The following is an 18,163-nucleotide window of genomic DNA, read 5'->3' on the forward strand; positions in this document are numbered from 1 at the left end:
TCCTTTTTAAGTGGTTTGTGTCTTTCTGTGTTAGGGGAGTCTGTTGTAGCCAGCACATAGTTGTTTCTTTTTTAAAAAAGATTTAGTCTGACAATTTCTACTTTTTGAGTAGAGTGACATCAGCAAACTTTTTCTGTAAGGGTCAGATTGTAAATGTGTTAGGCTTTACATGCTTTGTGGTCTCTTAACAATGCAACTTTGTTGCAGTGAGAAAGCAGCCATAAAAGATATGTAACAAAGTAGGAGTGGCTTTATTCCAAACTTTTATTTATGAACATCGAAATTTGAATTTCATATAATTTCCATTTGTCACTTTTTTGTTTTTTTATCATTAAATAATAAAAAAACATTTTTTAGCTTATGAAATACACAAAAAGGATGATGTGCTGAATTTTGCCTGTGAACTAAAGTTTGCTGACTCCTGGAGTAAGGGTTTATTAGTCCATTCGCACTTAATGTGATTATTGATTCCATTGGATTTATGTTTATCATTTTGCTATTCTTTTTAAAATTTATTTTTGTTTATTTGTTCCTCTGTTACTGCATTCTTTTGTGTTAAGTGCATATTTTTTGGTGTGCCAATTTAATTCTTCTCTTGACGTTTTATTTTTTAAATAATATTGTCTAAGTAATTTTATTTGTGATTGCTCCACAAATCACTCCATGTATCTTTACTTACCACAATCTGCTTCAAAATAATGCTACCTTAATACTGATAAAATACAGACACTTGGCTTCATGTCTCCTTTTCCTCCCCTAACTTTATGCCTTTATTTTTATTTTTGAGACAAGAGTCTCGCTTTGTTGCCTAGGCTGGAGTGCAGTGGCATGATCTCAGCTCACTGCAACTTCCACCTCCCAGGTTCAAGTGATTCTCCTACCTTGACCTCCCGATTAGCTGGGATTACAGGCATGTGCCACCTCACCCGGCTAATTGTTTTGTGTTTTTAGTAGAGACAGGATTTCACCATGTTGGCCAGGCTGGTCTCGAACTCCTGACCTCAAGTGATCCTCCTGCCTCAGCCTCCCAGAATGCTGGGTTTACAGGCATGAGCCACCACGCCCAGCCTGTGCTATTATTTACGTAAATTACTATATGTTGTATGTTATAACCTTAACACTACTGTTAACAGTTATTAACTTAAACAATCTCATGACCTTTGAAGAAGAGAAGAAATGAAAAAATACATTTATAGTATTTTAAATTGACGTACACACTTACCATTCCAGTTGTCACCAAATGTGATGAATTCAAAGTACTGAAATGGTTGCTATTGACAGTTTAGTCCAGCTTCATAGTTACTTTTGGGAAAGGAGATTTATTGGCCTCCTCATTCCTTTTTTTAAAATATAGTTTTCATAAATGATTTTTTTTTTGAGACAGGGTCTCACTCTATTGCCCAGGCTGGAGTGCAGTGGTGCAGTCACAGGTCACTGCAGCCTTGACCTTCCTTTCCAGGCTTGGGTGATCCTCCCACCTCAGCCTCTTTAGTAGCTGGGACTATAGGTATTCGTCACCATGCCTGGCTAATTTTCTAATTTTTTGTGGGTTTTTTTTTTTTTTTTTTTGCAGAGACAGGATCTTCCTGTGTTGCCCAGGCTGGTCTTGAACTCCTTGGCTCAAGCAGTCTGCACACCTCGGCCTCCCAAAGTGCTAGGATTATAGGCGTGAGCCACCAAGCCCGGCCAACCACCTCATTCCATCATGCCAGAAGTGAATCCCCTAGGTATATACTGCTTTTATCCCCACTTTCACATGAGGAGACTGAGACATGGATGTCCAAGGTCATTAGGAAATAGTAGTTGCAATGTGGACTCTTGTCTCCCGTCTCCTGTTATGCTCTTAATCATGAGGTTCTGTGTTGCCATGCCTGATGTTAAGTGAGTGCACATTCAAGTAACATGACAGTTTCTGAATTATGCACCAGGGGTTCAGCACTTGTATCCATTACTTGGTAACTTCTTTTGTGACTTTGGGCAAATTATTAAACTAAGGTTCAGTTTGCTCTTCTATAAAACGGAGATAAAAATAGTGTCTTCCAAGTAGAGCTCTTATGAGGATTCAAGAAGATAAACATAACATTTGTTAGTGCATAACCTCCAAGTGAGTGGCGGTTGGAGCAGCAGCAGAAGTAGCAGCCTTAGTGATAGAAAGCCTTCCCTCATTCCTCCTGGTCTGAGTTAGGTGTGGCTCTGAGTGCTGATGGCATTCGGAAATATGTTTCTCTTAGAGCACTTCTCACAGTCTCCTGCAGATGTTCCCCAATGTATTCTACACTAGAATCTAAGATCCTAGAAGGTAATGAGTTCATCTTTCATCCTTGTGTTTTTGCTATTGCTTGAAGAGGGAAGCAAAAGGCTGAAATGAGGTACTTGGAATGAGGCAAGGCATGAGGCTGACACTTTGCTTCATGAGATTAAAAGCGAGGAACAATTCCAACAGTTTGGGAAGGCTTATGGGAGATGGATTAAGGAAAGTTGTTTATACCTTTGGCCCTGAGAGCATCACAGACCTGCTTTTCATGATAACCGAGTAACTGAAACACAGAGACAGGGTTTTTTACTTAGAGTGCCTTATTTTACCTTAAATTGTACCTGAACACTTGATGGGGTGGAGTGGTCATTTTGTAGTAATGTAAAATCGGCTCGATGGTTACAGAAAAGTCTAATACAGAAAATAAAAGTCAACTTCCTGATCCCTTTTACTGTTCACTAGAGATGTAATCACTGTTACTTGTATATTTTTTGAAACATTTATTTTGCACTTTAGGCATATAAATATATATACAAATGAGATGATCTTTGCATTTAGTTTTATAGCTTCTTTCCCCAATAATGTGTAGTGGACATCTCGCTTTATCTCTACAACATTCCCTTGTATTGATTATCATTTATTAAACTAGTCTGATGATTTTTTTATGGTTACTGTTGCTTCCTGACATTTAGGTTCCACATTTTTGCCAAAATGAATTATGCAGTAAATGTTTCGTGTAGGGAGGTGAGCTCTAAAATCAGTTGTGTGATTTTAGGCAAGTTCCTTAACCTCTCTGTATCTCAGCTTCCCCATCTATACATTGAGAATATTAGTACTACTACTTTTGCTAGCTGCAAACATCTGTGTAGCCTAATATGAGCCAGACATTGTTTTAAAAACATCACATATATTAATGCATTTAAACCTCACAACTAGCCTGAGTGATAGGTACTGATATTTCTAAGATCACAAAATTATTCAGTGGTGGAGCCAGAATATAGTACGTGAACTTATGTAGTCTGGTTCCACAGTGCACAGTACCAAACTTACAGGGTTATGACAAAGACTTGGCACATAGTAGGCCAATATGTGGTCTGTATTTACCAATATTAGGTCAATGATCAAGTAATGTTTGCTTTTTGTTTTGTTTTTTTTTTCAATTAATGCAATAAGGAACATTGTTGTCCATATGTCTTTGTTTTTGGCATGAGTATATATCCAAAGAACAAATCATTAGTAGCATAATTACTTGGTTAGGTGTATATCAATTTAAATTTTTGATAAATATTTTCAAATCATCTTTTACAAAGTTTTACCAATTTACTTCAATCATGAGTTATGAGTGCTCAGTTCAGGATGCCTTTCCCAACGTTAAGTGTTACTAATTTAAGTTTTTCAGACTCAGATGAAGAGGTTATCTTGTTTTGGTTTGAATTTCCATTTCAATGAATTTTAAAAATTGAGATATAATTTGCATACAGTGAAATCACCTTTTTTAGTTGTATTTTGTTGAGTTTTGACAAATGCATTCAGTTACGTAAACACCACCACAATCAAGATATAGAACAATTGCCATTACGCCAAAATTCTTTGGATTTTTTTTTTTTTTTTTTTTTTTGAGATGGAGTCTTCCTCTGTTGCCCAGGCTGGAGTGCAGTGGCGTGATCTCGGCTCACTGCAAACTCCGCCTCCCGGGTTCAAGCAATTCTCCTGCCTCAGCCTCCTGAGTAGCTGGGATTACAGGCAAGTGCCACGCGCCACCATGCCTGGCTAATTTTTGTATTCTTAGTAGAGACAGGCTTTCACCATGTTGGCCAGGCTGGTCTCGAACTCTTGACCTCGTGATCCACCTGCTTCAGCCTCCCAAAGTGCTGGGATTACAGGCGTGAGCCACCACACCGGGCCCATGGATTTTTTAATGATGAATGAATTGAGAATATTTTAGGTTATTGATTGGCCACTTGAATTTGTGTTCTCCCTCTTGCTTTTGTGATTTCTTTCTTATTCTTACCTTTCTTTTTCCTTTTCATCATTCTTTTTGTGTGATGTTTGTTTCTGTGCTTTGCCTGTTTGCTTATAGAATTGTTTGCCTTTCTCTTACTGATTTCTAACAGCACAGTTTATGTTACAACATTAATCCTTTGTCATATATGTTTGCAGTTTTTCTCTATTTTTTGCTTTCTTTATGCCAATTTTTGGTTATCAAGAAATTTGTACATTTTGCATTGTCAGATTTATTCTTTTATGGATTCAAGGTTTTATGTTATGTATTAGAAGGCCTTCTGCAGTGCAAGCCTTCTAAAAAATATTTTTCTCCAACTTTTATATTTTTAAAAAATAAATATGTATATATTTGATGTTTCTGGAATTCATTTTGATACAAGAAATTAAGTAAGACCCACTAGTCTCGAAAGTTTCTCCCACCTACTCATCATCATTCATTGATAGTTCACCTATCCCTGGTGGTCTTAAGATGTCTTCTTAATGACAGACTCTTCCCATATGTCTCTTGGTCTATTTCTTGACTTTCTATTCTGTCATTTCCCTCCTCCAGCGTTAAGCTGTTGCAGCGTGTTTTAATATGTCATGTAGCTCATTCTCCTTCAGTTAGTCTTTTAGAATTTTTCTCTTTTCGTTGTTTGCATAACAAAGTTCACTGTCATTTTGTTGACTTTCTTGAAAAAGCATTATTGATGTTTTCTTGGGATCTCGAGTCAATATTTTGACAGGATTGGATTGTTTTACCTGAGAACAAGATTTGTCTATGTATATTTGATCTATTATGATTCTCTGAGTTTTAAAGTGTTTCATGTAGTTTTACATTTGCTATTATTTCACCTTTTTTGAAGCTGTTACAAATAGGATCTAGTCTTTTATTATGTTTTCTTATCTGCTTAAAATTATAGAATCCACAAAAATTAGCCGGGTGTGGTGGCACACACCTGTAATGCCAGCTACTCGGGAGGCTGAGGCAGGAGAATCACTTGAACCCGGGAGTCAGAGGCAGGAGAATCACTTGAACCCGGGAGTCAGAGGTTGCAGTGAGCTGAGATGGCACCACCACACTCCAGCCTGGGCGACAGAGTGAGACCCCATCTCAAAACTAAAAATAAAAAAGTTATAGAATTTCTAGTGACTTGTACATATGAATTTTGTAATTGGTCACTTGACTGAGTTCCTTTTTTTCCCCCTGATACAGTCATGCCCTGCAAAATGACAGTTTAGTCTATGATGAACCGAGTGTGTAATGTGGTCCTATAGGATTATAATACCATATTTTTACTCTACCCTTTCTTTCTTTAGATATGTTTAGATACACAAATACTTACCACTGTGTTACATTGCCTACAATATTTAGAACAGTAACATGCTTTACAGGTTTGTGGCCTAGAAGCAATAGGCTATACCATAAAGCCTAGGTAAGCTGTACAATCACGGTTTGTGTAAATCCACTCTATGTTTGCTCAATGACAAAATCACCTAACGACATATTTCTCAGAACATACTCCTGTTCTTCAGCTGCATCTATTGAAATTTCAGGTGTTTAATCATTTCATAAGGATAATTTTGTCTTCTCCTTTCCGATATTTATATTTATTTCTTGTCTAATTCATTGGCTAATATGTTGGGAATAAGGCTAATTAATAATACAATTGATGTCCTCGTTGCTGGCTTTCAGCATTTCTTCATTACAGCTCTGATTTTGTGTGTGTGTGTGTGTATATATATATATATATATGTCTATCTATTCCTATTTTACAATGGGTTTGGGGTGTCAGGAATTGATGTTTAGTATTTTTTCAGATCCTTTTTGTGACTCATAGCTATGATCATATTATTTTACTCCTTTGATCTAAGGTAATATATATTAATAAACTTCCAAATTAGAGCCACGTTAGCAATCCCAGGATATACCTTATCTAGTTGAATTGTTTTCTCCCTACCACTCCCAATGTTTGCTGGTATTTACGGTTTGTACTTCAGTGTTCATAAGTGAGATCAGTTTGATTTTTTTTTTTTTTTGTCGTCTTTGTCAAATTTTGGTATCAGTATTCTTTTGACCTCAACAATAAATTTGGGAGCTTTCTGTTTTCTGTGTGCTCTGAAGTGTGTTGTGAATTTTGGACCTATGTCTTTATTGTCCTCCCCTTTTTTCTTTCTCCTGAAGGAAAAAGAGCCGTGGTAGCTCCTTGATCACTTTCTCAGTTTCCTTGACAATTATTAGCTTCTTTTGGATTTCTATGTCTTCTGCTGCAAATTTTGATGATATATATTTTGCTATAAAATTATCCTTTTCATCTGAGTTTCAAATTAATTTTCACAGAATTTTCAAAGTAGTTTTACACATTTTGATTCCTCATGCATGTGTGGTTATTGCTCTATTTCTGATTTTGTATAAGCACATTCCCTTTCTTGATTATGCCAGCTAGTTGTTTACCAATTGAGTTTTCTCTTGTATAATCAAAGAATCAACTCTTGTAATGTTTAATGCTGTTACTTTTTATTTTCTAATTCATTAATTTGTGCTTTTATCTTTATTTTTTCTGATTTTTCTTTTGCTGGCTGGGGGTTTATAATTAGTGACTTCTTGAATGGAATGCATAATTTATTTCTTTTAATTCCTTACCAGGTAGTTTTGTAAGTGTTTAAATCTTTGAATTTTTCTGTGGACCCAGTTTTAGGGTCTTACAAAATCACATAGATTTTGATATTTTTTTTTTTTTTTTTTTTTTTTTGAGATGGGGTTTCGCTTTTGTTGCCCGGGCTGGAGTGCAGTGGCGCGATCTTGGCTCACTGCAACCTCCGTCTCCTGGGTTTAAGCGATTCTCTTGCCTCAGCCTCACTCCTGCCACCACGCCTAGCGAATTTTTTATTTTTAGTAGAGACAGGGTTTCAGCATGTTGGCCAGGCTGGTCTTGAGCTCCTAACCTCAAGTGATCCGCCCGCCTCAACCTCCCAAAGTGCTGGGATTACAGGCGTGAGCCACCTCGCCCGTCTGATATGTAGCGTTTTCATTATGTTAGTATACATTTTTGTTCGCTTTGAGATTTTGTCTCTGACTTGAGTTATTTAAAGATGTTTGATTTTAATTTAATTTACTTAATTTTTTTTTGTTTGTCCTATTTACTTTTATTGCCTTGTGGTTAATTAAGGAGATCTCTCTGACTTTTAAAATTTATGAAGGTTTTCATTGGGGCCTTTAGTAACTATTCCATAAGTTCTTGAAAAGGAGATGTGTTCTCAGTTTTTAGGGTACAGAATCCCGTATGTCTAAAAGATAAATTAATTTTGTAATTTAAATTTGCTATATTCTTCATTTTTGTTTACTTCATTTTCCTGGGCTGAAAGAGACATTTTAATGCTGTTCCATTTTATGTTCAAAGATTTTTGGCAGATTTTTTTCTTCATTATATTATGGAGTATACTTTTCATAATGTGCCCCTTTTCATTTTGTTTGACCAGTTTATCTTGAATGCAGTGCCATCTTACCATTGTTACTCTAGCTTCCTCGTTGCCAGCCTATGCCTTTTTCCATTCTTTTCTGTTAGAGGACTCTTTTTTCTTCAAAATTTTTCAGAATTGAATTTTTCAGTTAATTGAAAAACTTCACTAAACTAGGGACTCGTGTACTTTAAACATTTTATTTTAAATTAAAACAAGTAAATACACTCTTTCATTAATTTCTAAATGTAGGACCAGTGTGTTTTCTTTAAATGTCTATTGACTCTCTGTATCAGTCTAAATGATACACTCTATATCCTTACGTAATATGTCTAGGATTTCTAGTTTAGCACTTCTTTTAAGTATAATTAGAAGTTTAATTGCCTTTGCAAAGCAATCTTTGTACAAAGGCCCAGTTATTTTTTTCAAGGTAGCATAGTGGAATTTACTTATTTTTTATAATGTATTTTTTATTTCAATAAGTTTTTGGGGAACAGGTGGTTTTTGGTTACATGGAAGTTCTTTAGTGGTGATTTCTGAGATTTGGGTTCAGCCATCACCTGAGCAGTGTACATTGTACCGAGTGTGTAGTCTTTTATCCCTCACCCCCTCCCTGAGTCTGCAAAGTCCATTGTATCATTCTTATGCCTTTGCATCCTCATAACTTAGCTCGCACTTATAAGTGAGAACATACGATGTTTGATTTTCCATTCCAGAGTTAGTTACTTCACTTAGAATAATGGTCTCCAATTCCATTCAGGTTGTTGTGAATGCCATTCTTTCATTCCTTTTTATAGCTAAGTAGTATTCCATGGTATGTGTATATATGTGTGTGTGTATATATATATATACACATATATACATACATATATACACATATATACATACATATATATACATACATATATACTTATATATACACATACATATATACATACATACACACAGACACACCACATTTTCTTTATCCACTCATTGGTTGATGGACGTTGGGCTCGTTCCATATTTTTGCAGTTGTGAATCGTGCTGCTATGTGTGTGCAAGTACAATTTTTTTTTTTTCCCCTCTGGGTAGATACCTAGTAGTGGGATTGCTGGATGAAATGGTAGATCTACTTTTAGTTCTTTACGGAATTTCCACAGTTTTCCGTAGTGGTTCTAGTTTACATTCCCACCAACAGTGTAGAACTGTTCCCTTTTTACCACATTCACACCAACATCTTTTTGTTTGTTTGTTTGAGACAGGGCCCTACACTGTCGCCCAGGTTGGTGTGTGGGTGTGCATGGTGTGATCCTGGCTCACTGCAACCTCTGCCTCCAGGGTTCAAGCAATCCTCCCACCTTAGCCTCCTGAGTAGCTTGAACTGCAAGCGCACACCATCACACCCAGCTAATTTTTGTAATTTTTGGTAGAGATGGAGTTTCAGCATGTTGGCCGGACTGGCCCTCGAACTCCTGACCTCAAGTGATCCACCTGCCTCAGCATCCCAAAGTGCTGGGATGACAGGCGTGAACCACTGTACCTGGCCTATTATTTATTATATAGTTTTTTTTTTAAAGGAATGTTTCCCTAGTCTTTTTGCCTGTACCTGATTCTGCAGAAAACATTTTTAGCCACCGCATTTATTTATTATTTCTAAATCAATTTGCACTATTTTTATATAATTTTCAAAAATATTCTTATTTGTTCATATGTTTAAATTGCATAATGAATTTAAATACAAAAAACCTTTGCATCTGAGCATCACCCATGCCCGGGAGCTGTCTTTGGTGTTGGAGATACAGTCATGACCACTACTGAAAACATTCCTGATCTCAAGTAGAACACACTTAGTACAACTAGCTGGTAGCATAAGAAAATCGCAGGCACAGTGAAGAAGAGAATAGTTGGAAAGAGTGGAAATACTGGAGAGATTTTATGATATTTTGAAACTTTCTGAGATAATTTTAGTGTGTCCTTTCTATATATAACATACTGTTGTTGTTGTTGTTTTTTAATCAGATCTTAAAATGTTTTTCTTCTAGGCCGGGCGCGGTGGCTCACGCCTGTAATCCCAGCACTTTGGGAGGCCAAAGCGGGTGGATCACGAGGTCAGGAGTTTGAGACCAGCCTGGCCAACATGACAAAAACCCTCTCTACTAAAAATACAATAATTAGCCGGGTGTGGTGGTGGGCGCCTATAATCCCAGCTACTCAGGAGGCTGAGGCAGGAGAATCGCTCGAAACTAAGAGACAGAGGTTTCAGTGAGCCGAGATGGTGCCATTGCACTCCAGCCTGGGTGACGCGAGCAAGATTCCGTCTCACAAAAAAAAGAAAAGAGAAGAGAAAAGAAGAAAGAAAGAGAAAATTTTGTCTAATAGTTGAATTTACTCCATTTATATGTATTGGTATAACAAACATTTTGGAGCCTACATCTTACCATATTTCATGTGGTATTTGTATTGTAATTCTTTTTTATTATATGGTCTGTTCTATTCTTTCTTTTTCTATTCTCCCTTTCTGGGAAGACTTTGGTATCTCTTTTTTATTTTTCCTTTTTTTCCTAAGGGAATGGCAAATAGTGTTCTCACAGGTTTAGGAGCGGTGGAGTAGAATCTAAGAAGCTGAGATGAAAGTACATGAACCATGCAGGTTCAGAAATTGACAATGCAGCTTACAGTGTAGAGAGATATTTACAACGCTATTAACTTTTTATGTGGATTCTTTGCTTTATGTTAAAGTCTTTCTTTTTGTTCTCTTAAATTGCCTTCACAGATAATTTAAGCCTGTGGCTCTGGTCTGTGGATCCTCTTTCATCGTAATCCTGAAACATCATTTGTCTTTTTCACTGATGGTACAGAAAGCAATGATGGATGATAAAACTGATGATGCCTTACCATGAGTCAAGGCAGCGGCACCAAACTGTAATAGTAAATGTAGTAATAGTCGTATGTTCTTTAGTAAGAACCAAGCACTTCAGTAAAAAAAAAAAAAAAAAAAAAAATTGGTTCTACTTACAGATGCCATTGATGAAGCTATAAAAATTAATTTTATGAAATCTTCACCCTGAGCTTACATCTTTCTAAAATTCTTTTTATGAAATGTGAATATTTCAAAGACACTTTCCAGTACATACTGAAGAAGGAAGAGTGTCTCCAGGGGAAGCGCTTGTTCGAATTGCTGGCTACACTAGCTAACTAGCTCCTTTTTTTCTGTGAAATAACCACTTTTACTAAAAACAACGATTGACAGACACACATGATTATTCCATGTGTTTTAACAGATATTTTCCCATAAATAATCAACATGAGTCTGTCACTTCAATAAAAACAAATGACAGTATTATTGCCAGTGATAAAATTCAAAGTTTCTTTCTTTTTTTGAGATGGAGTCTTGCTCTGTTGCCCAGGCTGGAGTGCAGTGGTGTGATCTCAGCTCACTGCAGTCTCTGCTTCCTGGGCTCAAGTGATTCTTCTTCAGCCTCCAGAGTAGCTGGGATTATAGGTGTGAGCCATAATGCCTGGCTAATGTTTATATTTTTAGTAGAGACGGGGTTTCACCATGTTGGCCAGGCTGGTCTCGAACTCCTGGCCTCAAGTGTTCCACCCACCTCGGCTTCCCAGAGTGCTGGGATTATAGGCATGACCAGTGGGTTTGAATGTTATAGAGTAAAAAAATTTCGTGTTATGGTTTCAGATTTTACAGGGCAATTTATCATTAAGAAACTATCATTCATTGAGTTTTGATATAGTATCAAAGAAAAATATCCGTAGTTATATGAAAAGGTTATTAAATAAAATATATTGTTCCTTTTTCCAACTATGTATCTGGAGGAGGCTGAATTTTCTTCTTACAGGTAGTCCCCTATGCACAGTTTCAATTACCACGGTCGATAGTCATCTGAAGACAGCGAAGTGCAGTACAGTAAGATATTTTGTGAGAGAGAGAGTCCACATTCTCATAGCTTTTATTACAATATTTTGCTATAATTGTTTAATTTTATTATTAGTTATAGTTATTAATCTCTTACTGTACCTAACTTAAAAATTAAACTTTATCATAGGTATGTGTGTATAGGAAAAAAGCAAAGTATACTTTATATAGGGTTCTGTACTATATGTGGTTTCAGGAATCCACAGGGGATCCTGGGATGTATCCCTTGCAGATAAGAGAGGGCTACTGTACTGTAACAGATTCAGTGCAGAAGTAGACATGAGAGTCTAGCTGTCTTCCTTTAGTCAGGCAGAAGAGATTTACAGTAATGTCATGTGGTACCACTTTCACTGATTTTTATCATTCATGAAAATATTATTTATGTTAACATGTCATGAGTATATTGTCATTTTAAAATAAATATAAAATTAGGCTGGGCATAGTGGCTCATACCTGTAATCCCAGCACTTTGGGAAGCTGAGGTAGGAGGATTGCTTGAGGCCGGGAGTTCAAGACCAGCCCGGGCAACATTGACCTCATCTCTACAAAAAGTAGACAAAATTAGCCAGGCGTGGTGGTGCGTGCCTATAGTACCAACTGCTCAGGAGGCTGAGGTGGGAGGATCTCTTGAACCCAGGAGGTTGAGGCTGCAGTGAGCCGAGATCATAACACTGCACTCTAGCCTGGCCAACACAGCGAGACTCTGATTCTGTGTCTTCAATAAATAAATAAATAACAAATTTTCTCAGTTTTTTTTTTTTTTTTTTTTTTTGACAGAGTTTTCGCTCTTGTTGCCCAGGGTGGAGTGCAGTGGCGCAATCTTGGCTCACTGCAACCTCTGCCTCCCAGTCTCAAGCAATTCTTCTGCCTCAGCCTCCTGAGTAGCTGGGATTACAGGCACACGCCACCATGCCCGACTATTTTTTTTTTTTTTTTTGTATTTTTAGTAGAGATGGGGTTTCACTGTGTTGGCCAGGCTGGTCTCGAACTCCTGACCTCAGGTGATCCGCCTCGGCCTCCCAAAGTTCTGGGATTACAGAAGTGAGCCATCATGCCCGGCCTCTCGGTTTTATTTTCTAGTAGGGCACATTTCAAGAGATGCAACCCACATAAACAATGCTTCTTCCTGTCTTCCAATAATTTTTAAGAGAATAAAGGGGTTCTGAGACCAGAATGTTTGAGAACCACTGATGTAAGCAGTAGAATGACAGGTAGAACAGGTTGGCATAGGGGAAGAATGTGAGCTTTGCAAATAAACAGCCAGGTTCAGATTCTGGATCTGCTGTTGCTAGTAGCAAATTGTTTAACTTTGTTGGGCAAATTCCAGTCTCTCTGATAACCAGTTTCCTCATTTTATAAAATGGGGATAATAAAGCTGTTTTGTTTATTGAAGGTTAAGTAGTTGTTTGATCTTTTTAATTTTTTCATTATGTGTTATGATGACTGACAGACATGACTACCTCAAGTCATTTAAGAAAAGGTTGAAATTATTTGAAGAAGTTATCCTTTACCCATATGGATAAAGTTTATGTCTAAAGCTTTTTCCCTTGAAACTTTATATACATTTTCAAGTATATGTATAAACTTAAAATTTTACAATTAGAAAAGCAGTAAAACTAATTCAGAACATTTACTTAGGCACGAGACAGATGGTAATCCTATAAAAAGATGGCATATATTTTTGGATGTGCAAACAGAAAAACAGATACTCTTAAAAATTTCAGAGTAATCTTTGCCTAGAATATGAAGGGAAGAGATAAAAGACCATATGGCCTAATAGAACTTTTATAGTTTGTAATGTCTAGGATTGAATTTTGTTTCTTTAATATTAGTATTGATTAATAGCTTACTAATATGGATTGGTAGTTGAAAAAGGAATAATTTTCAAGCAGGTAATTGCCAAGTACTTTTACCGTGGTTGCTAGTCTCTCGTGTTTTGGGGTATGGGTGTGATAGTGGGAAGCACAACTATTTGAATCTCACATTTAGTAGGGTTAATCAGTTACTGATTCTGGCAGTTATAATAGTTCATTATGCTTGGGTAGAAGACATGCTACTAAGACACTGAGTTCACCTAATATACAACTTCATTTATTATTTAAAAGTAACTGGTGCTTCAAATATTTTAAGTTTTTTATTTTTTACAACTTATTCAGAAACATAGTACATGACAGTAGACTTTTAAAAACTGCTTCTTCCTTTTGGGGACATGATAGTACTGATCCCCTGATAGGTTGTCTGATCTGAGTGGTTTTTAGTAAGAATGATTCCATCTGCACACCACCTGAATCCTATCTGTAACTAAAAGGGGGCAATTGTCAGATTCTCTCTCTCCTGTTAGTTCCCACCTTGTGTACCATTATATTACTGAAGGGTTGATACTACAGTTTATCTGTTCATGCATCTGTCTCCTACTGGATTAGGTGACCATCAGTTATTCATCAATCTGTGTATTGCCACACAGGGCTGAGCCAAGCTGACTCAGCAGAGGCCGAGTAGGGGCTTAGTAAATGCAGAGTGAATTCATGAATGGGATCAAAGCTAGAGCCGTAGTCTTGTGCCAAGAAACTGAGTGGTGCTAAACTGCTGATTTGGGAGGCCAGAATCTTGTTCTGGGCTTTATTAGCATTTCGCTCAAGTCAAGCGAATCACCTTGTCAAGTCATATGCAGAGAAGGCAGAACATGACGTTGGAGGAAAGAAAACATTCTACACAATTTAAACACAAGGCCTTTGTAAAGTAGTGTTAGGATCACTTAACGTGGTTTATGGAACCAAGATTTTTTGCTGTGAAATGACTTTCAGAAAGTCTTTACAGAATTGAAATCCTGTCATTTCAGTGTAGAACAATGTACAAAAAAAGTTTAGAAAATATATTTCTGGATATAGAAGTAAACATTTGCCATGGGAAATTGCAAAAAAAGAAGAGTAAGAAATAATAATTCTGGAAATATGTTTCATAATCTTCCAAGTAGATCAAAACTAGACACGTGGGTTTTTATGGGTGTACTTCAGAGATGAAGCTTTTCAACCCGCGCGCGTTGAGCTGCTTCCTCCTCTGTGCATTGGGAACTTGAAGGTAAATGATTCTTGTTCTCAAGGAATTCTCGAGTATAGAGGAACATCTCTAGATAGTTTATTACAGATAATGAAATTCTTTTTGTTTATTTTGACACATGCTTAAGTATTTAAAATATGCATCAGTTGTTGAGTTAGGTTTGTTATTGCAGTTCTATGGAACGCCTTTACTGTCGTGCCGGGACACAGGCTGGGACATGGCGGGCAGCGGAGGAGCAGTCGGAGTCAGTGCTGAAGGAGTGCACAGGTCTAGCTAGAGTCCAGCTGGGAAGGATGTGGACACTGGCCCACACGTTAGAGATTATACCAAAAAGCAAGGTGCCAAGAGAACAAAAGGTAGATGCAGGCTTGTTCTTTATAAACATCATCGGGCGGGGCGTGGTAGCTCAGCCTGTAATCCCAGCACTTTGGGAGGCCGAGGCGGGCGGATTATAAGGTCAAGAGATCGAGGCCATCCTGGCTAACACGATGAAACCCCGTCTCTATTAAAATACAAAAAACTTAGCTGAGTGTGGTGGCGGGCGTCTGTAGTCCCAGCTACTTGGGAGGCTGAGGCAGGAGAATGGCGTGAACCCGGGAGGCAGAGCTTGCAGTGAGCCGAGATCACGCCACTGCACTCCAGCCTGGGCGAAAGAGTGAGACTCATCTCAAAATAATAATAATAATAATAATAATAATAATAATAATAAACATCATCAAATACTTGCCAAATGCTCATTGTGTAGTAGGCAGTGATCTGCTCTGCTGGGTGCAATAGAAAGAAATCCCGGTCCTGACAGAGCTGACATTAAGAAAAGACTGGGGTGTTCTTGTTCAGAAGTTAAAGGATTAAAACTGACTAAAATAAAACTTTTGTGGAAATATTTTTTAATATGACTCTTTTTATATTTTTATTTTTTAGAAAATGGCTCCAAAGGTTAAATGAAGCAGGAAAAATACATAGATGCAGCCTTGCAGCCTCTCCAGATGTTTGGGGATAATATTCCAGATAGAAATATTGATCCCTTGGATTAGGTAACTAGTCATAATGAAGAAAATTAGTCTTAAAACCTTACGGAAATCTTTTAACTTGAATAAAAGTAAAGAAGAAACTGATTTCATGGTAGTACAACAACCATCGCTAGCCAGTGACTTTGGAAAAGATGATTCCTTATTTGGTAGCTGCTATGGTAAAGATATGGCCAGCTGCGATATCAACGGTGAAGATGAAAAAAGCGGAAAAAACAGATCAAAAAGCGAGAGCCTGATGGGTACGCTAAAAAGGCGGCTTTCTGCAAAACAGAAGTCAAAAGGCAAGGCGGGCACACCCTCTGGGAGCTCTGCCGATGAGGACACCTTCTCCTCCTCCTCAGCACCCATAGTCTTTAAAGACGTGAGAGCTCAGAGGCCGATAAGGTCCACCTCGCTCCGCAGCCATCACTACAGTCCCACGCCGTGGCCTCTGCGGCCCACAAACTCCGAAGAGACCTGCATCAAGATGGAGGTGAGAGTCAAGGCCTTGGTTCACTCTTCCAGCCCGAGTCCAGCCCTGAATGGCGTCCGGAAGGATTTCCACGACCTCCAGTCTGAGACCACGTGCCAGGAGCAAGCCAATTCACTGAAGAGCTCGGCTTCTCATAATGGAGACCTGCATCTTCACCTGGATGAACATGTGCCTGTCGTTATTGGACTTATGCCTCAGGACTACATTCAGTATACTGTGCCTTTAGATGAGGGGATGTATCCTTTGGAAGGATCACGGAGCTATTGTCTGGACAGCTCTTCTCCCATGGAAGTCTCTGCGGTTCCTCCTCAAGTGGGAGGGCGCGCTTTCCCCGAGGATGAGAGTCAGGTAGACCAGGACCTAGTTGTCGCCCCAGAGATCTTTGTGGATCAGTCCGTGAATGGCTTGTTGATTGGCACCACGGGAGTCATGTTGCAGAGCCCGAGAGCGGGTCACGATGATGTCCCTCCACTCTCACCATTGCTACCTCCAATGCAGAATAATCAAATCCAAAGGAACTTCAGTGGACTCACTGGCACAGAAGCCCACGTGGCTGAAAGTATGCGCTGTCATTTGAATTTTGATCCGAACTCTGCTCCTGGGGTTGCAAGAGTTTATGACTCAGTGCAAAGTAGTGGTCCCATGGTTGTGACAAGCCTTACAGAGGAGCTGAAAAAACTTGCAAAGCAAGGATGGTACTGGGGACCAATCACACGTTGGGAGGCAGAAGGGAAGCTAGCAAACGTGCCAGATGGTTCTTTTCTTGTTCGGGACAGTTCTGACGACCGTTACCTTTTAAGCTTGAGCTTTCGCTCCCATGGTAAAACACTTCACACTAGAATTGAGCACTCAAATGGTAGGTTTAGCTTTTATGAACAGCCAGATGTGGAAGGACATACATCCATAGTTGATCTAATTGAGCATTCAATCAGGGACTCTGAAAATGGAGCTTTTTGTTATTCAAGGTCTCGGCTGCCTGGATCTGCAACTTACCCCGTCAGACTTACCAACCCAGTGTCCCGGTTCATGCAGGTGCGCTCGTTGCAGTACCTGTGTCGTTTTGTTATACGTCAGTATACCAGAATAGACTTAATTCAGAAACTGCCTTTGCCAAACAAAATGAAGGATTATTTACAGGAGAAGCACTACTGAAAGATTGAGAACCCTGCATCTTGCACTTTGGGAATAAGAACAAGAGATTGAAATACAGTTTACAAACTTTTCATTGCCATCAAAATCTTTTGCTGCCATAACTATTTCAGTTTTATGTGTAAAAGAGTCATCAGTTTGTTTAGGGGTGGGGAAGTGTCAGCAAGGTGTCTTGGGTTTATTTTGGTTCTTTAAAAAAGGGAAGTCTTGAGGTTTTAGAGGTGTGAATTATGTTTCATCAATGTGCAGAATAATCACAATGTGAATTATTAAATTCTCCTCAATGCCCCCCCGCCCAGTCCTTTGCTGCTATCCACTGTGATTTTTATGCATTAAAAGCACATTTCATGTGTATTCAACCCTAAGTAAAGTTGAATGAAACTTAACAGAATGGAAATTGCTATGTCTTTTTAAATGGTCCATTTTCAAAAGACAGTGTTGAATAAACATACCTGCGTGATAAAACACAGAATTTACATATACACTGAAGATGAGTTTTTAATCTCTTACTTTAAAAAGATTTATTTAGAATCGTGAATTGACATAATCTTGGGTAATGGAACGGAGATCTGCATCATATCTTTTAACAACACTTTTTTCTAAATTATTTCTAAGGTTGTGCTAATTCTTTTGGTTGTGAAAAGTTGAGTTTTTCTGTTGCCTTCGTTTTCATCTTCTAGTTTGTCTATTTTAATAAATGGCCTTACATTAAAAAATTGTAAAGAAGTGTATACCACCAATTTAGAAATTGTTGCCTTTTCTGTAATTAAACTTGGGTACAAATTGGCATAACATGAAAACCTATGGAACTAGAATTATTATTAAAGAAATATTAGATGATCATA

At 38.0% G+C, this 18,163-nt stretch overlaps 2 protein-coding genes across 2 annotated transcripts in view; both read left to right on the plus strand.

The window, feature by feature from the left end:
* LOC129523560 (collagen alpha-1(I) chain-like) overlaps nucleotides 1–18,163 on the plus strand; it is a 67,859-nt gene extending 49,696 nt beyond the window's left edge. The window contains exon 4 of the mRNA XM_019014267.3: nucleotides 15,588–18,163. Within this exon, the coding sequence (XP_018869812.3) occupies nucleotides 15,588–15,611 (24 nt within the window). The 3' untranslated portion in view covers nucleotides 15,612–18,163. The remainder of the gene's footprint in view (nucleotides 1–15,587) is intronic.
* Nucleotides 15,588–18,163, plus strand: SOCS6 (suppressor of cytokine signaling 6). The gene has a single exon (XM_004059535.5). It carries the CDS (start codon nucleotides 15,714–15,716, stop codon nucleotides 17,319–17,321), a length of 1,608 nt encoding a protein of 535 aa, XP_004059583.3. The 5' UTR covers nucleotides 15,588–15,713; the 3' UTR covers nucleotides 17,322–18,163.

The sequence above is a fragment of the Gorilla gorilla genome, chromosome 17 (genome assembly GCF_029281585.2).
Source record: "Gorilla gorilla gorilla isolate KB3781 chromosome 17, NHGRI_mGorGor1-v2.1_pri, whole genome shotgun sequence".
Taxonomy (NCBI): Eukaryota; Metazoa; Chordata; class Mammalia; order Primates; family Hominidae; genus Gorilla; species Gorilla gorilla.